The sequence below is a fragment of the Trichosurus vulpecula genome, chromosome 5 (genome assembly GCF_011100635.1).
Source record: "Trichosurus vulpecula isolate mTriVul1 chromosome 5, mTriVul1.pri, whole genome shotgun sequence".
Taxonomy (NCBI): domain Eukaryota; kingdom Metazoa; phylum Chordata; class Mammalia; order Diprotodontia; family Phalangeridae; genus Trichosurus; species Trichosurus vulpecula.
In genome coordinates, this window is record NC_050577.1 from 86,674,937 (window position 1) to 86,695,900 (window position 20,964).

A 20,964-nucleotide genomic window follows, 5' to 3' on the forward strand; every position below is an offset into this window, starting at 1 on the left:
CATAACTTTCTTCTAAAAAGAAATGTTTTTTATGTTCTAATAACTTTTAAAGACAAAAGGCACAATTCTGTCTTCTTTTGGTGAGAAATTTAGGTGAGTTACATAAATATTATTATTATTATGATAACTATGGTTAGCAATTACTCTGGTTCCTTACATCTAGGAGCTAAGCAAAATTTCTCATTTATAATAGTATAGGCACATAAATAAGTACTAAAATGGTGTTCTGATAATTAACCTCCCCAAAATGAGGAATTTTAAAGATATAACTTATTCATTATAGGACTATACTTATATAGATACATGATTTCACTGATTTGGGAGCTCCTTTCAATGACACAGACAGCAATTGATCTGGGAAAGAGGCATTATATGCCTCTTGTCTATGTCACTCCTTTAACATAGCTGAGTTGTCCCAATGTACTGAAGGACTTCCTTGATTTTTCCTGATGTCACTGGAAAAATCTAGCTATTTACCTATCACCCCTCATCTGCACCATGTGACCAGCCTACATTTTCTTTCTGTCATACATTTCTTGAATGATTTTTTTTTACTCCTGTCTTCTTCCAAATTCCTAAATAAATGGTTTAGTCTATTCACACCCATCAGTGCCCTCCAGGTTTATTTTTAGGACTATATTTACTCCGTAGGACTATATATAAAGTATTTATTTGCATAATTATCTGCTACAAAAAAAATGTTTTACAACTACTAATTGTGAAATAGCCACCTACAACATTTCATACGGGGGGGTAGTAAGCAAGCTTTAGTTTTTCTAGGCAACCCCATAATGCTTACAGGTTTGGTCATCATGCTATCAATCTCTTCATCCTCATCTTCAGAGTCACTGGTAGTATCTTGACAGTTTGCACCAACAGTTGAAACAGGCAACTGAGAAAGAAAGGTCTGGAGTACTCTTAAATACACAAGTAGTCCTTCCTCAGAGAGAGTCCCTTTGTAAAACAACCATTTAAAATAATATCATTGAAATTACAAAGCACTGGAAAACCCCTGAGTAAGTTTATTTTTTTCTTATACTCAAGAAGAATTTCTGGCCAGAACTAAACAGCCCTAAATGTCTAAGTATTTATGTATGTCAACTATTGCTATTTTAAATAGTAATAAAATTATTACTATTAAAAATATCAAGAAATATCAAAATTGGGGCCAGGAGAATTAAATCCAAAGATTTAGTATATAAAAGGTTAAAAAAAGTTCCAGAACCATATAAGAGTATACTCGCCATATTGGAAAATACTTTGCTTTTTGCTTTACGGTCCTAAAAAATAAAATATTTGCTAAACCAGATGCTCATACAAGACCACAAAGTCTTCATTAGGGGTACACTCTAAATTAAAACAACTAATCCATTAGAGCATCACCTTCCTGAAGGGTAACAACCCCTTTACAAAGTGATATCCTCCACTATACTCTCTATTTCCTTAACCTCTAGAGGTGGTGAATAAGTTAAGGTTAGACTTTCGAATCCTCAGCTATTTGTTAAAATATATACTATTTTCTTCATACCCAAATACGTTTCGCCAATAGTTAAAACGAAGTAGAAAAGCCATGGTGCTCTTTCACTTTTTTTTGAACATCTACTCTCTGTTAACAACAGTGCATTCAGAAAAAGTTCATACGGAAAAATGATTTGTACATCTGTTAATGCTGGAATGACGAAATGAAAAATTTGATCTGTGAAAGGTGCTGCCAGAAACTCCTCTGTGAAGGCTGAAAAAATCTGTTGTCTGAAAAACAGAAAAAAATGTTATTTGAAACAAAATCTAAACATAAATTTTCCATAAATTCCCTAAACAAAATTATATCTCAGAATATTTCTATACAAGCCATTAATTCTAAATCAACCTAAATTGATCCACCTAATATTTCAAATTAGTTCACTATAAAATGAACTTCATTCTATCTTTTCACTATTAAACTGAACAGTAGGTATATTTTTTCCTGCTTCTATAGGAACTATCAAGTATCAGAAAATAGAATTTTAAAGATTTACAAAGGTTTCCCTCATAACAATCCTTTGAAGTTGTTAGCAAAATATTATTTTCATTTCACACTTCAATTTTATACTTCAGAAAACAGAGCTTCCAAGAGTTTAAGTAACTGACACACGGTCATATGATCATACAGATAAGTATCACAGCAAAAAACAAAAAAACCTACACATGACCCTCCATGGAAGAAGTGTTCTTAGAATCATAAAATCCTAAAATTTTAGACCTGGAAAAGATTAAAGAGATTATCTAGTCCAATCTTTAAAAAAAATTTTTTTAATAAAGCTTAAGTACAGAATAATAAACTTGCCCTAAAGTCATACAATTAGTATAGGTGCTATAAAACCACAAAACTCAGGCACATATCCAACTTTTACCTTGCGCCTTCTGGACAGGAGCTATAAGTAAAGTGCAATGGTTTCAGAATGTTCTCCAGCAGAATTTTTGCTATAGGAACTCGAGATACATCAGAATATTCAATACTTGATGGAAGCTTATTATTAATTAACAAATAAAGGGACCTGTAATATCCTGAAAGAAGCAAAATTACATAATTAAATACCTAAAACCAAAAATTGGGTTGTAAAAAATTCTCAACAAGTTCTTTCCATAAGTCTATACACAATCCATTTGAACTACATATACGTTTTTGGAGGCACTAGCATGTGTTTAAAGTTGAAAAAATTATTCATAAAACCTGTATAACCTTTTCTAAACTTTAGTTTTTATAGGATTGCTATGTGTATATATACTATAGCTATGTGTATATATACTATAGCTATGTATATATAACATAGTATATATGCTGTAACAAGCATCAATCCTGTAAAGAGCCATTTAACCAAATTAATTAATCTCTAAGTAATAGTATGGCTGTAATTTCATGAATCAGGTGTGGCTTCTAAAAGCATCTCCTGACTTTAGTAAACCTCTTTATACTTTCATACAGGCTAGAAACCTATCATCACAATTTCACCAAGAAGTTTGACGCTGTTTCCACATAGGTGAAAAGCATCATGCACAATAAAGTGACCAGAGTTATTAAGAATGAAAAGGGCCTTGGAAACTTTTAAGTGCTCTAAAAATGTCAGCTATTATATCTGCTATTCTTCCAGTTGTTGGTTGTTGCTGTTGAATTCTGTTTCTGTGTATGTTGGGATTTTTCAATGGTAAGTACTAATGGTCTATTTGATGAGATGTGACCAAAAAATGCTTCATAATTACATAAATGATTTTCAGACACTCCTAGGAGGACATCTAGTTAAACATCCTTTTTTCACAGAGAAGGAAACTCAAGTCAAGAAAAGTTAAGTAATTTGCCCAAAATGAATAGTGAATGATAGAGCTGAGATTTTTAACCTATGTTCTCCCTTAAAGACTTTAACATGACATTAGATAAGTGAATGAACCACCCATAATTATTTTAGGTCAAAATGTCTTCTAGTGTCTATGTTGAAAACAGAACACTAAGCTAAATAAAATTGTTTTGATGTTGAGTATTTTATATTCTTACATAATATTAAACACCTACATATAAACAGAAATCTAAAAATACAGTAAGATTTAACTGTAAAATCATCTTGACATGCCATTATATTTATTACATTTGAAACCAGGAAAAAGAGCTAAAAAAAAAAAATTTTCTCGGGGCAGCTAGGTGGCGCAGTGAGTAGAGCACTGGCCCTGGAGTCAGGAGGACCTGGGTTCAAATCCAGGCTCAGACACTTGACACATGTACTAGCTGTGTGACCTTGGGCAAGTCACTTAGCCCCAACTGCCCTGCCCCTCCCCCAAAATTTCTTGAGTGTAAAGTCAAAATAATTGCTGGATTTTTAAATAACATGGAAAGAACACTTCTTAGATCTATGCTTCAAAAGAATCACATTCTAATAATATTTACATCATCAAAAGCATGTTATGAACATCACTGGAATATCAAATACACAAATTGAAGTTGTAATTATAAAGAACTTTGTTGTGAGTTATATCATCTACCCAGAAAACATATAAACCATAAAATGCTATAGTTTTAAGCACTAATATTTTCAGACAGCAATTTATGCTTTAAAGGCTAATGGAAGAAAGCTCTACTACAAGGGATTTTGGAAGTAGTTTTAATTGAATGCTATCAAATAAGAAAACATGACAAAATGGAAAAGAGTAGGGTCAGGAGTGCTGAATTTGAATCAGATACTGGCTGTACGTGACAAATAGCAAGTGGCTTATCTCTCACGAACTTGGTTCCCCTCATGGGTAACAGCTATTCTACCCACCTCATTGAAATTAGTACAAAGCATGATTCTCATGCCTACTGGTACTATTCATTCTTAAATTCAAACACAAACCTAAACATACATTGAAAAATATGCACTAAAATCACACAAGTTTTTGTTGTCCACACAACTAACACTGTTAAATAAGTGTAGTGGGAAGAAAAAAAAAAAGACGCATCTACTAGATTTAGTTTAGCTTCCTATTGCCTAAGAAAATAAAATTTCTTGCGAAATTTTACTTTCACCACTAACTCTAATAGGTATTTTCCAATCGTATCAGTGCTTTTCAGAAATTTCACTAACTCATTATATATTAAGGAGAACTCTTTCAAAGCCTATTGATTCTCCAGCTGATTTATGTAATACCACTTTTGTGAACCCTGAAAAATAAACAAATACACTCAAAGTTTTTTAGGAGAAGCCGTACTAGAAATAGTCACGCATAAATTAATATATAATACCCTATTCCTGACACATTCTTGTTAAGTGAGATACTATTGTGCCACCCTTTCAATAATGATTTCTTTGATAAGGTCGACTTTTTAGCAAGATATTAATCTGTTAAATTAAGGTATATAATCTCCTATAATGATACACACAGAGACACAGTAGAGTATGAATATATAGTATGTATTCTAAAAATTTTTAAACCTTCATATTTAAATGTATACAGTATTTAATAGTATGTATAAACACATGTATTAAACTACATATATAAATGTGTGTGTGCATATATCTCCTGCATGTGTGTGTGATACCTATAGTGACACTACTGAAGTGATAATGGGAATTCACATCTATATAGTATTTTCCAGTTTTCAAGAAGAATCACAAGAAGAGAATCAAAGAATATAAGGAAGGCAAAAACAAACAGCAGCAACACTAAACTGCTTCATCTGAAAAAATGTCTAAAAAAAGGGTTATATACTTTACAAATGACTATTATTCTCATCTTGCAGATGAGAAAACCAATGCTTAAAGAGGTTAAATGACTTGTCCCAATTATGTGATTAACAACTGGCAGTAGCGTCAAGACTTGCATCTAGGTGTCCTCTCTAACGCACCAGGCTACCTCTCTGAAATTAATTCCCTTAAACCACAAACAAAAATCAGTCTCATCTTTTGATAGTTACAGTACATCTTGATTCCTCTCAGCCAAAGCTGAAAGCATAAACGGAATCTAGAGTAGCAAACATGTCCTCATTTCTAAGATAGTAAGAAAATAAATCTAATCTCTCCAACACAGAAAGGGTCAAAATTTTATATCTTATATAATAGTACTCTCTCCAACAAAGTATCTTCAATAATTCTTTTACAAGACAACATTTCTAAAGCAGCCAGTATTTAAATATAACCGATTTAAATTTTTAAATGTGGTTAGATAATATGACCTGCATTTATCTATACATGTCAAAATGACTACAGTACTCCTATTCCGCCTATTACTGACCTTTTTGAATCATGTAGTGCAAAATTTGTTCAATCAATGATGCCACATAGCTGGCATCTTGCAAAACAGGTAAATATGTATTCTCAGATGAAAATACCTCAAGCATTCTCATAGGAAGTGCAACATTCAAACTGTCATCATTACAGTTCTGTAGTAACCTGTAAAGGAAATGCAATTAACACATTTACCAAATAGCAGTAACTCCATCATATCTAACAAAAGACCGTCTGAAATTCAGAATATTTTCATTTATTAGTCCAAAACTCAAATTCTTTTCAAAAGGGAGATGTTTTAACTCTCACCCTTGTCCAATATGCTGTTTTTTTCCCCTCCAAAACTTAGCTTTTCATATAAAAGCTAAGTACAACCTGAAGTTATGGAGCTACACTGTGGGATGATCAAGAAGAGAATCAAAGAATATAAGGAAGGCAAAAACAAACAGCAGCAACACTAAACTGCTTCATCTGAAAAAATGTCTAAAAAAACCTTTCACCGTAGTTTTCCAATACTTTATAATTTTTTCCTGTAGACATTTTGTTTTTCCTTTCAGAGATTTTATTATAGAGATGCAGCCTACATTCACAAGATTATAGGGCCTGGAATTAGAAGGAAACTTAAAGATCAACACTCATAGTTTACAGATGAGGAAACTGCAGTTCAAGGAGGTTAGGTAGTTTCTCTAAGATTAAAAAAGTTAGTAAAAGTGGCAAAGCTAGTATTTAAAACCAGGTCTTCTGACTCCAAATTCTATCAGTGCATCTATTGCCTTAGAAGATGGGAGAGGAGAAGGAACCACATGAGCAGCAGCAACAGTAGCAAGGGGAGACCAAGTAAGTAGAGGCAGAATTCACAACAAACACTTGGATGAGTAGTACGCGGCAAATTGATTATCCTCCTGCTGACTGAGCAGAGCCCCTTACTTGAAGCCCAGGCAGCATCAGGCAGGCAGCAGCAAAGAAGCCATGATGTGGCAAAGGCGGGCTTCAAAAGAAGACAACAATGAAGAGGCCAAGGGTTTTGAGGATGCATTTATCATCCCTCTAGATGATCAGTGTAGAATTCAAGGATCCAGAAGAAGTAGTTCCAATGGGTTGGAAGAGCCTCATCTTAGTAAATGTGTTTTGGACTAGCATTTATAAATACTGGTCTGTTCCTTAGAGAAGCATTCCTGCACAAATATTTCGCATTTCAACAGGATGATGTGTCCATTAAAGAAAACTTGATCTTAAACTAGTCTGCTACAAATGATCTATCCAGATGCTTGCTTCCAAACAATTGGAAAAAGAAAAATTAAGATCCCTGAGAAAGGTAATTAATATATCAGTGTGCTCACCCCGAATTTTTGAATTGTGGTCCTGCCTACACTGTTCATGACTTTCACAAGAGCTTATGGCCTATCTAAATCTTAATTTGGACATGGGCTATACAAATCTTCTGAATACTTTCACTATCATGCTTACAGAAACTTACTGGAGCACATCAGTGCCAAGGCTACAACCTATCTGCCACAATACTAGCTAAATGATAATCTTATTATCATCATTGACCACATCAAAACTCTTGATCAAGTTTGATCTCTGCGCCATGGCAAGGAAATTTACAAATTACAGAGAAACCAGTAAGTGTATTCAGCAATGGGAAGCCAACAATTGTGTTGATATTGAGCACTTTCAAAACACTTTTGCCAGGCAAATGCATGTTTGTGCATTATCTAGGGTAAAAATGCAACAGTCCTTAACTTTAAGGAGCTTGCATTCCAACAAAAAAGACAAGATATAGAAACTAGAACCTATAAGACAAATACAGAGTAGAGTGTGGGTAACCTTGGAGGGAATACCACTAGCAGCAAGGGTAGACAAAACAGAAACCAAAAATTCAGGAAACAATTAAGTGCTAAAGCTGAGAATAGAATATTAGGTGCAATAATTGTGCAGTATTTTCAATGTGACTTTTAACTCTTTGTGTTATTACCAAATTGATGTTTTGATGGGCTATGGTTCTGCTCTAACAATAATTCAGAAAATGTATGGAATTTAAGAACTTACTCAGATTATTATCTATAAAAGAAAGAAAAATGTCTCCTTATTTGGCACTTCACCACAGTGCTTAGTGTAGGAAAGTGTATACCTGGAAATCTTAATTGAATTAATTACTTCAGAATAAAAAGTGAGAGGAAAAGGACCAATTTATAGTCAATACAATTTCAGATATGAAGCAATGCTGTGATCTCAGAAAGCCTGAAAAACAATTATTGTTATTCTGAAATACCAAGTATTTATATTTTAAAGATCATTATCTTCAAAGATATATTAGTTACAGCAAATATAAATAGCATTTGTTTTGTTTTGAAATTCCTTGAAAAGCAACAGAAGGTAAGGGAGGGTAATAACTTTTTATAGTTGATCTCAATAAATGTTTCAAATTGAACTATTCACTTTATGGTTCCATGTCAATTTCTGCTTCCCCACTTTCAGTTTACCTGAGGAACTGTAATAGGCCTCTCTGGAAAGACCAATTAGTGCCAAAGATATGTGTGTCATGTGAGGGCTACAGAGATTTGTTTCTAAGAGCAGGCCTAATAAAATACTTGGTTTGCATCTTTCAGGAAATGGATATTGACTTTTTAAAATAAGATTTCCTGAGAAACTACATCACTGATGTTCAAAATTTGGATTTTGCAAAAAATCTAGTATTCAAAAAAGACACAGACTGAAAGGATTTTTAAATGGTTATTAAATACTGTATTTCTCTCTCATGAATATTCATATTTAGAACTGTGCATAAAGATCAAATGCACTTTAGTTCACTGCCAAATTAAATTTAAAAGACACAAAAAGTTAACAAGTTTTTATGGTTCACATATGTATGTTAACAGCAAAAAAATAAAAAGACCTATCTTAAAACAACAATTGAATGATACCCCCTTAGTGATTTTAAACAGACTCCAATCAGAAGTGTCACTGAGGAGATTCCTTCAATAACAATGAACCAATTTCTTCTTTCTATGGAAATCCAGGGATCTACAAGGCATTCCTCTGGATTCCTTGAAATAAAGTATTGTCATTGCAGGTATGTCTCTGTTTACCTCTTATACCCTGTCCAGCACTAAAAAAATTTTTTTCAAAGCATCAAAAAGGTTAGGGTTGTTTTTTATTTTTAAACATTTTCCTAGAAGACACAAACTCGAAGGCGAAGAGTTTAAAATATCATATCATAAACGCTGTTAAATGATAAGAATTTTTACCTGCAACATAAGCCCAATAGTCTCTTTATTTGAAATAAGCAGGTAAGTCTGTCAGGACCATCCAGTTGCTTAAGGAACTGAGAACTTTGTTTAATTAAATGCTGACACATCCATATCTGAAACAAAATGCATACTTAAAATTAATTTTAAAATATTTAAGCACCATTTTTATGATGTTATGTGCAATTTTCTGGATAGAATGTTTGTAAAAAAGCTCAACAAAATTAGAAGTGATATGAATCACCTATAGGCATATAAATCTATAAAAAACACAAATGAGCTTTTACTAAGTATGTATCAAGTTTGTTATCTTAAAATAATGTAAAAGCATTAAATATTACCAGCTTTCAAATTTATGGTAATGTTTTTTAACAAATGTGATAAACAAAACTCTTACTGCCAAATAATCAATCTTAGATTTACCCCGTAACTGGCTAAGAGTTCCAAACGGTCAAATTTTTGCTTTATGTGTTAGAAGGGTTAGTCAATACCTTAATCAGCCAATTAATAATCCAAATAAAAAAAGCCGTTTCAAAATATTTAAAGACTCGGTGAAGTTTTATGTAGAAACTTACCAAACGTTTTGAATCTTCATTCTGTTTATAAAAAAACAGAAGTTGCCGAACTAAAAGGGTCAGGTTGGGTCCATTAGCAACAGAAAAAGTTCCACCAGACTGTGCCAAATTAGCACACTGATCAAATTCACTTCTTTGGATAGAATACTTAAAAAAAAAAAAGTACAAACTTTCAATTATGTTCTGAATGAATTTTAAGCTATTTTTTATTACTGTGGGGTATATTAACAATTGAGTTGCTATTACTTTAAGTTATCTTATCTCTGGAAATTCAATAAAAACTTGATGTAATACACGGCTCTTAAATACCTACTAAAACATAATCATCCACAGCTTCCTTCTATTATCAGCTCTGTTTATATGTAATTTTAACCTGTTTGTATTTTGTTATCTGTACTCAAACTGTTGCTAGGTAATTAAGAAAAAAACTACCTCATAAAATCTTAGGGAAAGAATCTTACATACTATTTCATTTTCATTTGTACTATAATACAAAAGTAATAATTACAAAGTATTTTAAAGTTAAAATTAAAAATACATCTTAAAGATAACATATAATGTGAACAACAGCTCTGTTTTTAAAATCTTAAATCTACTCTAGTGAAAAATTATTTTTAAGAGAAAAAATCCAACCCTTCACTTTCATTTTAATAGGCTTATAGATCTGAAACTAAGATTACCAAGCAGTAGTCAAGTCATATCAAAGTAAAGGGTTGCAGGTGTTTTTTCCTAAATATTTTGTAGTATTAAAAAATACTTACTTGCTGTTTTCTGTCCCTATAACCTCGGACAAAGGACTGAATAATTATTGCATTTTTCAGCCTTCTCCTTTCTTCCTAAATAATTAAAGAAACAATCATTCAACTAGTAGGAATTGAATGTTAAGTTAAATGGTTATGAAAAGAATACAGGTAACGTTCTTTTTATAAATATTTCATAGTTTCAGAAAGTCTTCATATATGTGATCTCCTACTGTATTCTCAACAACAACCCTGTGAGGTAGGCAAAAGAAGTATTAATACTCTCATTTTATACATGTTAAAGATGAGGAACCTAGATCAGAGAGGTTAACTGCTTTGACCAAGGTTCTACCATAGCAAAGCCAGTACAAGAATACTACCGCTATTGTGCTAAATCCTCCTAAAAGATGTCACAACAGTGCTGACTGAATCCAGTAAAAACTGGTACTGTCTAATCTAGGGCTTCTCCTTTTTCCACTTGTGACCCCTTCAGCTCTTCTTAAACTGTAGGTCAAGACCTTTAATCTCAACTGACCTCTACACAGCAATAGTTCTGCTCCTCCATGACTGACTCTCTTATCACACACCATTTGGACTCTATTCCAAATCTCTCAAGTCACCTATACTCTCTCTTCTACCAACCAGCCCTCAGTAGAGGTCCCTGCCTCATACCTTACCAAGAAAACTGAGGCAAACCATAATGAACTCTTTTTTCTCCCAAATTCTACACATTAAATCCTTTTATCTGAATGCCTTATCTATTTATTCCCCCAAACCCTCCTTCTACCTAACTTCCCTGTTACCACTATCCTCCTAGTCACCCAAGTGCATGACCTGGGTGTCACCCTCTCACTCACCTCCCATAGCCAATCAGTTGTCAAGGTAGCCAAGTGGCAAAATGAATAGATTGGTAGGCCTGGAATCAGGAAGACCTGAATTCAAATGAGACCTCAGACACTTCCTAAAGGTCTTTGGGTAAGTTACTTAATCTTTGTTTGCCTCAGTTTCCTCAACTGTAAAATGGGGATAACAGTGCCTACCTGGAAGGGTTGTTCTGAGGATCAAATGAGATAATACTCTAAAGCGTTTAGCTCAGTGCCTGGCACATAGTAGGTGATTAATAAATGTTTATTTATACCTTTCCCATTCCCCCTACCTTTTCAGTCTTACCCTTTACTCCCCTCTCCCTGTACTCTGCCATCCAGTGATACGGGTTTTCCTGAAGTTACTCACACATAAGATTTCATCTACCAAGTCCATGCATTTTCAATTGGCTATCCTCCAATGCTGGAATTCTTTCTCTCATTATCTCTTACCTCATAGCTTCCCTGGCTTCCTTCCTAGTCTTAGTTAAAGTCCCAACTTTCACAAGAAGCCCATCTTGTCCTCCTTAATCTTAGTGCCTTCATTTTGAGAATGCCCCCAATTTATCTTGTATCTATCTTGTTTGTACATAATTGTTTGCATATTGCTCCCCCCATTACTGGGAGCTCCTACACAGCAAGCACTGGTTTTTGGTTTCGGTTTTTTGTTTTGTTTTGTTTTTTGTATCCCTAGCACTATGTAGGTACTTACTAAATACTACGTGATTCAATCTCACCTCCCATTCTCTCATGCTACTGATCCCATTCCTTTGGAGAGCTTGTCCTTTTGATCATCACATCTCTCTTTATTCACTGGTACCTTTGCTGCCTACAAATGTGCCCACTTCTCCCTCACCATTAAAAAAAGAGTCTTTACTTAATATGACCATCTCCATAAACTATCATCTACAACTTGTTTTTTTGGCCAAACTCCTAGAAAAATCTATCTACACTGTCTCTCCTTACTTACCTCCCCTAATAACCTGACTTCCAATATACATCTCAACTGTAATTGTTCTCTCCAAGGTTACCAACAAATCTCTTAATTATTAAATCCAATGGCCTTTTTTCATTTTTTTAGATGCAGGCTGCATAGAGTGCCCTAAAGGGCAAAAACTCTCATTATGCAGAGAATGGGGACTATCTGGAAAACCAGCCTAAGCCAATCCTCCCAACCCCCTATCTTAATCTGGTCTGGAACCCCAGTAAGATTCCAACACCCTCCAACTCCTTGAGCAGACTACAGAATGTCAGTCTCATGGGTCTTTGCAGCCACAAAAGGGAGAGGGGCCAAAGATCGAGAAGAGAATCCAGAGAAAAGCAATAAAGAAAGATGCCCAAAGAACAAAAAATATTCATTAGCAGACAAGCCAGTAGAAAAGCTCATAAAGACACTAGGAAGAATGAGCAAAGAAAAGCCAAAGTACAACAAAGAAGTCTCATATACTGCGAAGGAAAATTAAGCAAAAACCATTCATCAAAAAGAAATCTGAAGATTCTTTTGAGATCATGGAACAATGAGAAACTCCAGAATGGTTGAAAAGAGAAATAAAATTATCAGAAGATTAGTGCAGCAATAAAATTAGCTCAGAAATTGGAGCTCTCAAAAATTTTTTTAAAAGACTATAAATACAGAACTCAGAAGACAAGATGGTTTTTCCAAAGAAGTAGAGGCTCTGAACAAGTAACATATTTGAAACACATATGGAAGAAAAATTAGCAAAAAGCCAAAAATATTAGAAGAATCTAAGCTTTGCAGTAGTGGAGGGCACTACTGGGACCTAGCACCTGAAAATTTAGAACTGAAGGTCTGTTCTGGAAGAAGATTTCACCCTTTCAACTCCAGAACTACAGTTGTGAAACCATAATCAAATCAATTCTGTCATTGTTCCTGGAAAGAGTATGTCCATCTACTACTCTATCATTCCACCATCCATTTCTATAACTTTCCAAACCAAAACATCCCTCTTTGGCCAGCATTCCATTCTATGTGTGGTGTCCCTGCTACATCGTAAGCTCCTTAAGAGCAAGAATTGTTTATTTTCTTTTGAATTTGTACACCCCAGCACTTAGCACAGTGCTTGACATATGGCAAATGTTTAACAACTGCTTTTTCATTCACTTGTTCATTTGTAGTCAAGAATAGGCATAGCTTTTTTATTGTGCTTTACAAATAGTGCTTTAAAAAAAAAACAAAAAACAAATTGAAGGTCTGTGGCAACCCTGCATCACAAAAGTCTATTGGTGCCATTTTTCCAACAGCATGTGCTCACCTTGTCTCTGTGTCACATTTTCATAATTCTCACAACATTTGATACTTTTTCATTATCATTTTATCTGTTATGGTGATCTTTGATGTTATTATTGCAATTGTTTTGAGGTGCCATGAACCACGCCAAGATAAGACATCAAACTTAATCGATAAATGTTGTGTGTGTTCTAACTGCTCCACTAGCCAGCCATTCCCCATCTCTCTCCATCTCCTCAGACCTCCCTATTCCCTGAGACACAATAATATTGAAATTACGCCAATACATACCCCTACAATGGCCTCTAAGTGTTCAAATGAAAGGAAGACTCAATCTATGTGGCAAACTTCATTGTTGTCTTATCTTGTTGCCACAGTCACTCCAACCTTCAGCAACCACCACCCTAATCAATCAGCAGCTACGATAGCATCAAGGCAAGACCCTCCAACAAAAAGATTATGACTTGCTGAAGGCTCAGAAGATGGTCAGCATTTTTTAGCAATAAAATACTTTTAATTAAGGTATGTACATTGTTTTAGACAGATTACAGCATAATGTAAATATGATTTTTATATGTACTGTGGAAAACATTCATGTGACTTGTTTTATTTTGATATTCATTTTATTGTAGTGGCTTGGAATCAAACCGGCAATATCTCCAAGTATGCCAGTATACATCTTCTAGAAACCAGGAAATAAGCAAGCCAATCAATAATCTTTCCCCTTTTTCTATTCCTAACTACAAAAAGGAGGGGCAATTCCTTGACTGCAGTGAAAAGGGAAAAGGTAGAGGAGATCTAGCCCGTTGTAAGGAATACCTAGGTCCAAATCCCATCTTTGAGAACTCTTCTGAGAAAGTCACTTCTCCCAGCTTCAGGTTCCTGAGCTGTACAATGGGAGTAATGATAGCCATTTCATTTCTCTATAATGTTAAGAGTCTCAGATGAGATCATGTATGTCTAGCACTCTGCAAACCCAGAAGTGCCATGTCAGTTATTACTATTATTTTAAGAAGTTGCTTTTTAAATCATTTTTCCAAATGTTTTCTAGTAGACAAATACATATAGCAATGTTACTAAAGTTACCCCCAGTACCCAGTAAAATGCCTGAGGACAGGGACTGTTTCATTTGTCTCTGTATCTGAAATTCCTAGCACACTGCAAACAGTAGGTACTGATTAGGCATTTGTTTAATTGGACTGAAATTCAATATAAGATTAAAAATGTATAAGTATGACAGTGAATACAACTTAGAGACTGTCATAAAATCTACTTTACCTCTCTTTTCCTTCTTTCCTCCTGGGTACGATGCAAGAGAGATGCCTTTTCTTCCTAAAACCAAAATAAAAAAGAGATAAGCATTATTTTTCTTACTTTTAAATATCTCCTTATAAAAACTGTGTGACTTTGGAGCCAGAAACACCCATCTAGTAAATATATTCATTCAATAATTTCTTTTAAACACTATCACATTTTTTGAGAACCTACCACTTAAAGCGTTCAAACTCTATTCTAGCATACAGAGATGAGTATGATAGAAAATGCTCATTTTTACAGAACAGAAAACTATTACAGAAAACTAAAGTATACAGAGAGCAAGAAGTAAATTAAAGGTAGTGTTTCAGTAATTTTCTAAGAATGACATGTAACGACTCTAAAATCACTGAAGATTATTTTTTTCCTTTTTTTTTTGGAGGGGAGAAGGGGAACACAACTGGGATTAAGTGACTTGCCCAAGGTCACACAGCTAGTAAGTGTGTCAAGTGTCTAAGGACACATTTGAACTCAAGTCCTCCTGACTCCAGGGCTGGCGCTCTACTCACTGCGCCACCTAGCTGCCCCTGATTATTTCTTCATAAATGTAAAAATGGAACTAGTCGATGTTTCAAATACACCTTGAGCAGAACAATAAATTATCCAAGACAACCCAAAACATCAGCAAAAAAAAAAAAGACAACTAGAAAATAATATCGCTATATACCTCAATCCTTTAGAAAATTTTGACATTTTAATGTTACAACGTTTAATTTGTCAAATAAAAGATTATCAATTATCAATGAAAGGAAAATCAATTTAGAAACAGTTAAAAGTATCCAGAGATATTGTTACATGAGAAGTTAAATCAAGTCAATAAGCACTTAGTAAGTGTGTAGGCAGTGTGCTAAAAGTGCTAGGGTTACAAAGGGAGGAAGGAATAAAAATAGTCCCAGTTCTCAATTCACAGTTTAATGGGGGAGACAACATGCAAACAACTATGTGCAGATACAGGAGAAGTTCAGGGCAGTCTCAGAGGGAAGGTACTAAAATTAAGGAGGACTGAGAAAGGCTTGCTGTGAAAGGTGGGACTTTATCTAAGACTGGGAAGGAAGCCAGGAGGGAGAGAGGAAAAGAAAATTTCAGGCTTATAGGGCAACCAATAAAAATGGAACAAGTTGGGAGGTGGATGACCTTTGAGAAGTAGCAAGTAGATGCGCTGGAATAAGGTAAAAATTGAAAGGTAGGAAGAGACCAGATTATGAGGCACTTTAAAAGCCAGAGACTTTTATATTTGATTCTACAGAAAATGGGGAGCCACTGGAGAAATATTAAGAAAACATATCAGGCATAAATGTCAAGCAAAAAATAACTTAATCAAAAGAGTATATGGGGAAGTTTAACCCATTTAAAGCTGTTTGTATATATGTGAACAAAAATCAAAACACTTCTAGAAATAAACAAGTAGTTTATAAAATTTCAAATTAAGAGTCAAATGTTTCCAATTTTTCTTATTATGAAAAACTTATCCTCACTAAGAAAGTGGTGCTTGATGTGAGTCTTAAAGAAAATCAAGGAGTCCAGGTGGGAGAGCTAGGAAGTGGTAGGGGTGGGGGGGATCCTGCATTCCTGCATAAATAGCCAGTATAAAGGCAGGTCGAATGACTTGTATGAAGAAAGGTAAGGCCACTTTAGTTGAACCACTGAGTTCATGGAAGGAAATAATGAGTAACAAAGCAGGAAAGGTAGAATGAGACCAAGTTGTGAAGTTTAAATTGCCAAACAGCATTTATATTGGATTCTAGAGGAAAAATGAAGCCCCTGGAATCTATTGGGGGATTGGAATAGAAAGACTTGAATCAGGGAAACCAATTAAGAGTCCCACTGCATACCACTGCTAGGTCTATATCCCAAAGACATTCCCAAGAAAGGAGAAAGGACTTATTTGTACAAAAATATTTATAGTAGCTCTTTTTGTGGTGGCAAATAGTTGGAAATCAAGGGAATGCCCATCAATTGGGGAATGGCTAAACAAGCTGTGATATATCTCTGCAATGGAATATTATTGTGCAGAAAAAAATGACAAGCAGGATAATTTCAAAAAAAACCTGGAAAGACTTACATGCGCTGATGCAAAGTGAATGGACAGAACCAGGAAAATTTTGTACACAATAACAGCAATATCATATGATAAAGAACTGTGAATGACTTAGTTAATTCTCAGCAATACAATGATCCAAGAAAATCGCAAAGGACTAATGAAGAAGCATACTATCTACCTCTAAGGAAACAACTGATACTGTTTTAGTACAGACCGAAGCATACTATTTTTCACTTTCTTTTCTTCATTCTTATTATTTTTTCCATGTCTTCTTGTACAAAATGACTAATATGGAAATGTTTTACATGATTGCACATATATAACCTGTATCTTACCATTTCAGGGAGGGGAGAAGAGGAGGAATGGAGGAATAGAATTTAGAATTCAAAATTTTTTAAAAAGTCTACAAATTGTTTTAATATGTAATTGGGGAAAAAAATAAAATATGTGAAAAGATACATATAAAACGAACAAAAGGAGTCCATTGCAAAGGCATGAATCACTTTTTTAAAAAAAGACTGGCAGGAGATAAAAACCAAAAAAACTATACAATCCAGTGAAACAAGTATTAAGAATTTCTGAAAAGTTCACAAAGTAGTTATCTTTACTTTATTATCTTTATATCTTAAGAATGATCATAATCATCTCATTAAATCCCCTGTGTTTTAAAGAATTACTTAATGTTTAGCTACGTTAAACTCAGTTTCTACATATGTAAAACAAAGGAGTTAAATTAGAAGATCTCCAATTAAAAAAAAAAACATTCTTAGCTCATGGTCTGTTTGGCCCACAGGCTGTAAATCTGCTGGCCTGCAGACTGTCCAGGTAAAGAAGTTAAGAACCAAAAAGGGAAAGGGATTTGTCCAAGGTTACATATGTGGTAGCAGGAGTATGGAGAAGAGTCGACAGTCAAGTCTTCTGAGTTCAAATCCAGTATTCTCCTCTCCCCTCAACCATTCTTACCTTCTCCATCCCTCCTCTCCCATTGCCCCCTTGCATACATCCAAGTCCAGGCATTTAACAATGACATGGATGGGACAGGACAGGGAATCCTTTCCAATCTAAACAGTCTAATGTTTACCCTAAAGCCAGAAAGAGAATCCCATTTCTCTGAGTAAACAAAGTGTCTTACCAACGTTCTGTGAAAGGAGGGGTGGGCCGGAATGGGGGGAGATGGGGAGCAGAGGTCATAGCCAAGTCACCTCTAGGACATCCACAGAACAGGCTAGTGTGCCCCAGTCCCCTTCTCCCTTAGCACTTCCACTTAGGAGGAAGACAGGTGCTGTTAAGCTCTGGGGAAGTTCAGAACAGAGAATAGCAGATGAATCAATTAATACCATGTATTTATTAAGAATCTACTATATGTCAGACACTGTGTGAGGCACGGGGATTTAAAGAAAAGAAAAAACTGAGATTGGGAAGGGGAAACATAGGGAAGAGGATTCACAACTCACATGGATCAGTGATCTCATTAACTTCCCCTGCCTGCCCATAGCAAGAGACTCTTGTCCATATCTTCACATGAGTCTGCCACAGGGAGCCTACCCAAAATGCTGTAGGCCTTCCTCAACTTCTCCTAACATCATGAGAGTGTCCATGGAGCACTCTAGCTGCCCACCTGTTATCCCTTGACAGAGGACCACCCCATCTTCTCTTAGCACAGTGCCTGGCACATAAGTACTTAATAAATGCTTGTTTCCTTCCTTTCTTTCTCTTCTTAGTATATATTTCTTTGATGATATATTTTACTCCTGTTCTTTGAAGTTCTTCATTGGTTATATGTTGTACTCCCAATGTGTTCTATTGACCACTATGCAATATTCATCTTTAACTCATATTGTATTCCATGTCTTGAAAACATACAGAAACAGTGGCACAAAAGAGTTATTAGTAAAAGCTTTGTATAAAAGATGGTTCTTGAGCTGAGTCTTGGAGGAAACTAGAAAATTCAAGAGTCAGAGGGAAGGAAAGCATATTCCAGGCACTGAGTGACAATCTGGACAAAGGCACAAAACAAGGCCAGTATGATTGGGCCAGAGTTCATGAGGGAGAACATGTATAATAAAAGTAACTGGAAAGGTAACTTGGGCCAGGTTTTGGAAGGTTTTAAATGCCAAACCTATCATTTTATATTTGCTTCTGCAAGTAATCAGAAGCCATTACAGTTTAGGGACAGTGGCTCACTTAGACCTGTAATTTAGGAAAAAATCTTTGACAGCCCAATGAGAGATGCAACTGCAGTAGGAAGAGACTTGAGGTAGGCAGGTCAATTAGAAGGCTACTGTAACAATCCAGACAAGAAATAATAAGAGCCTAGATTAGAGTGGTGGCTATGTGAGTAGAAAGGAAACAGATTCAAGAGATATTGTGGAGGTAGAAACAAGATCCGGCAACTGACTAGACATGTAGGATGAGTGCGAGTGAGGAAGTCAAGGATGACACTAAGGTTTCAAATCTGAGTGGTGGCATCCTTGAGAAAAACAGATTGAAGGCCCACGGGGCAGTCAATGCCAGGCACCTGCCAGGCACCCAAAGTTACTTTTTGAAGGCAGCTTTCAATCTGGCTCAAGAGATGATTCAAACTTCAAGAAACACAGAAGCATTATATTAACAAAGGCAGATCAGGCTAGACTCTAAGGGAAGTATCTGAAAAGGAAATTAATGAGGGTTGGAGTGATCAAAGACACAAAGTTGTCTGGAAGAGATAACCATCTGTGCAGGACCCTTAATAACAAGTAGGAATCATAGGATCAGAGGATTGGGGACTAGAAAGGACCTTCAAGAACATTTGGCCACTGGATTATTGTAAGGCAAGTACTTGTAAACCCTAAAATGCTAGGTAAATATGAGTTGTTATTATATTATGAGACCTAGTATAGAGCAGAAGAAAGCGCACTGAACTTAAAATCCAGGAGACTTGGGTTCAAATTCTATTTCTGGGCACATAGCAGATGTGTAACCACATACTCTCTCTAAAAGCCTCAATTTCTCATTTGTAAAATAGATATAATACCTGTAGAACCTATACTATAAGACTATGGAGGTCAAATGAAATAATATAAAATGTTAAGCAAAATCAATCAACAAGCATTTGTTAAGCAACTATATCCCAAGCACTGAGCTAAGTGCTGGAGAGACTCAAAGGAATAGCAAAAAGAATCCTTCTCCTCACAATATGAATATAAACAGGTACATACAAGATTAAAAACAAAAGTGATGGAAAGTGACTTTGGAGCTGGGAGTACAAGCAGCTATAGGGACTAGGAAAAGCCTCCCATAAGAAACTGACATTTAAGTTGGCTCTTAAAACACTACATAAAACCCATTAAAAAGTCTTTGTTCAAATTTCAGAAAGCTTCTAAAGCTCATAAGATGTAAATTTTATAAAATAAAAAACTTTATATAATAGGTAATAAATTTTAATAACTTGTCCTAAAAGAAAAAATTATGTAAACAGATTCAAAAAGTTTGAATTCCAAAGATTAATCCATTATATATAGTAAAAGAAATGAAGATTTTAAGTAAATAACCTAACATTTTGAAGTGAAAACCTCAGAAATCCACATCCTCTTATAAAACATCCCTTGGTGCCACTATCAAAGATGGTAAAAGAGGCTGGATATGTAATAGAAAAACACAGTACTGCTCAGAGTCAGGGAGTGAGGGGCCCTATTCAGCTACTAATAAAAATACCTTGAAACAGTTTTTTCATTTATATGCATGACTTACTTCATTAAAAAAAGCTATTCACATATTAACACAACCCCGAAATTCTTAGTTCTTCAGACTCACAAGAAGGCTTTAGAAAAGTATTAGAAAGAGGAGTAGATTTGGAGTCTCAAAACCTGATGAATTTGAGTTTGATGTCAAGACAAATATCTGAGCTCTTCTGTTTTTCAGGAACATTACTATAGGCAAGTCCCTTTACATCTCTGAGACTGTTTCTGTCTATAAAAGAGGGAAACCTACACCTACTTCATCAAGCTGCTGAGAAGAAAGCATTTTGTCACGGAAAAAAAAGGAATGGTTGGGGTTGTGGGAGGACAAGTACACTAACACATAGTTGGTGGAGCTGTGAAATGAGTTCCCTGTCCTGGAAAACAATTTAGAATTATACCCCCCAAAAGCATGAAGGTATACATACCCTCTGACCCAGCAATATGATTGTTAGGCATGAAGGCAAAGGAAGACAAAGACAGAGAG

The 20,964-nt window shown here is 35.0% G+C and overlaps 1 protein-coding gene across 3 annotated transcripts in view; it reads right to left on the reverse strand.

Annotated features, from left to right (window-relative positions):
* Nucleotides 1-20,964, reverse strand: part of UBE3C (ubiquitin protein ligase E3C) — a 169,342-nt gene that overhangs the window by 126,533 nt on the left and 21,845 nt on the right. For all 3 annotated transcript variants that reach the window (XM_036760064.1, XM_036760065.1, XM_036760063.1), the window contains exons 2-9: nucleotides 14,685-14,738; nucleotides 10,317-10,391; nucleotides 9,556-9,702; nucleotides 8,981-9,096; nucleotides 5,737-5,894; nucleotides 2,391-2,544; nucleotides 1,529-1,749; nucleotides 800-954 (exon numbers count right to left, since the gene is read on the reverse strand). In XM_036760064.1, the coding sequence (XP_036615959.1) occupies nucleotides 800-954; nucleotides 1,529-1,749; nucleotides 2,391-2,544; nucleotides 5,737-5,894; nucleotides 8,981-9,096; nucleotides 9,556-9,702; nucleotides 10,317-10,391; nucleotides 14,685-14,738 (1,080 nt within the window). The remainder of the gene's footprint in view (nucleotides 1-799; nucleotides 955-1,528; nucleotides 1,750-2,390; nucleotides 2,545-5,736; nucleotides 5,895-8,980; nucleotides 9,097-9,555; nucleotides 9,703-10,316; nucleotides 10,392-14,684; nucleotides 14,739-20,964) is intronic.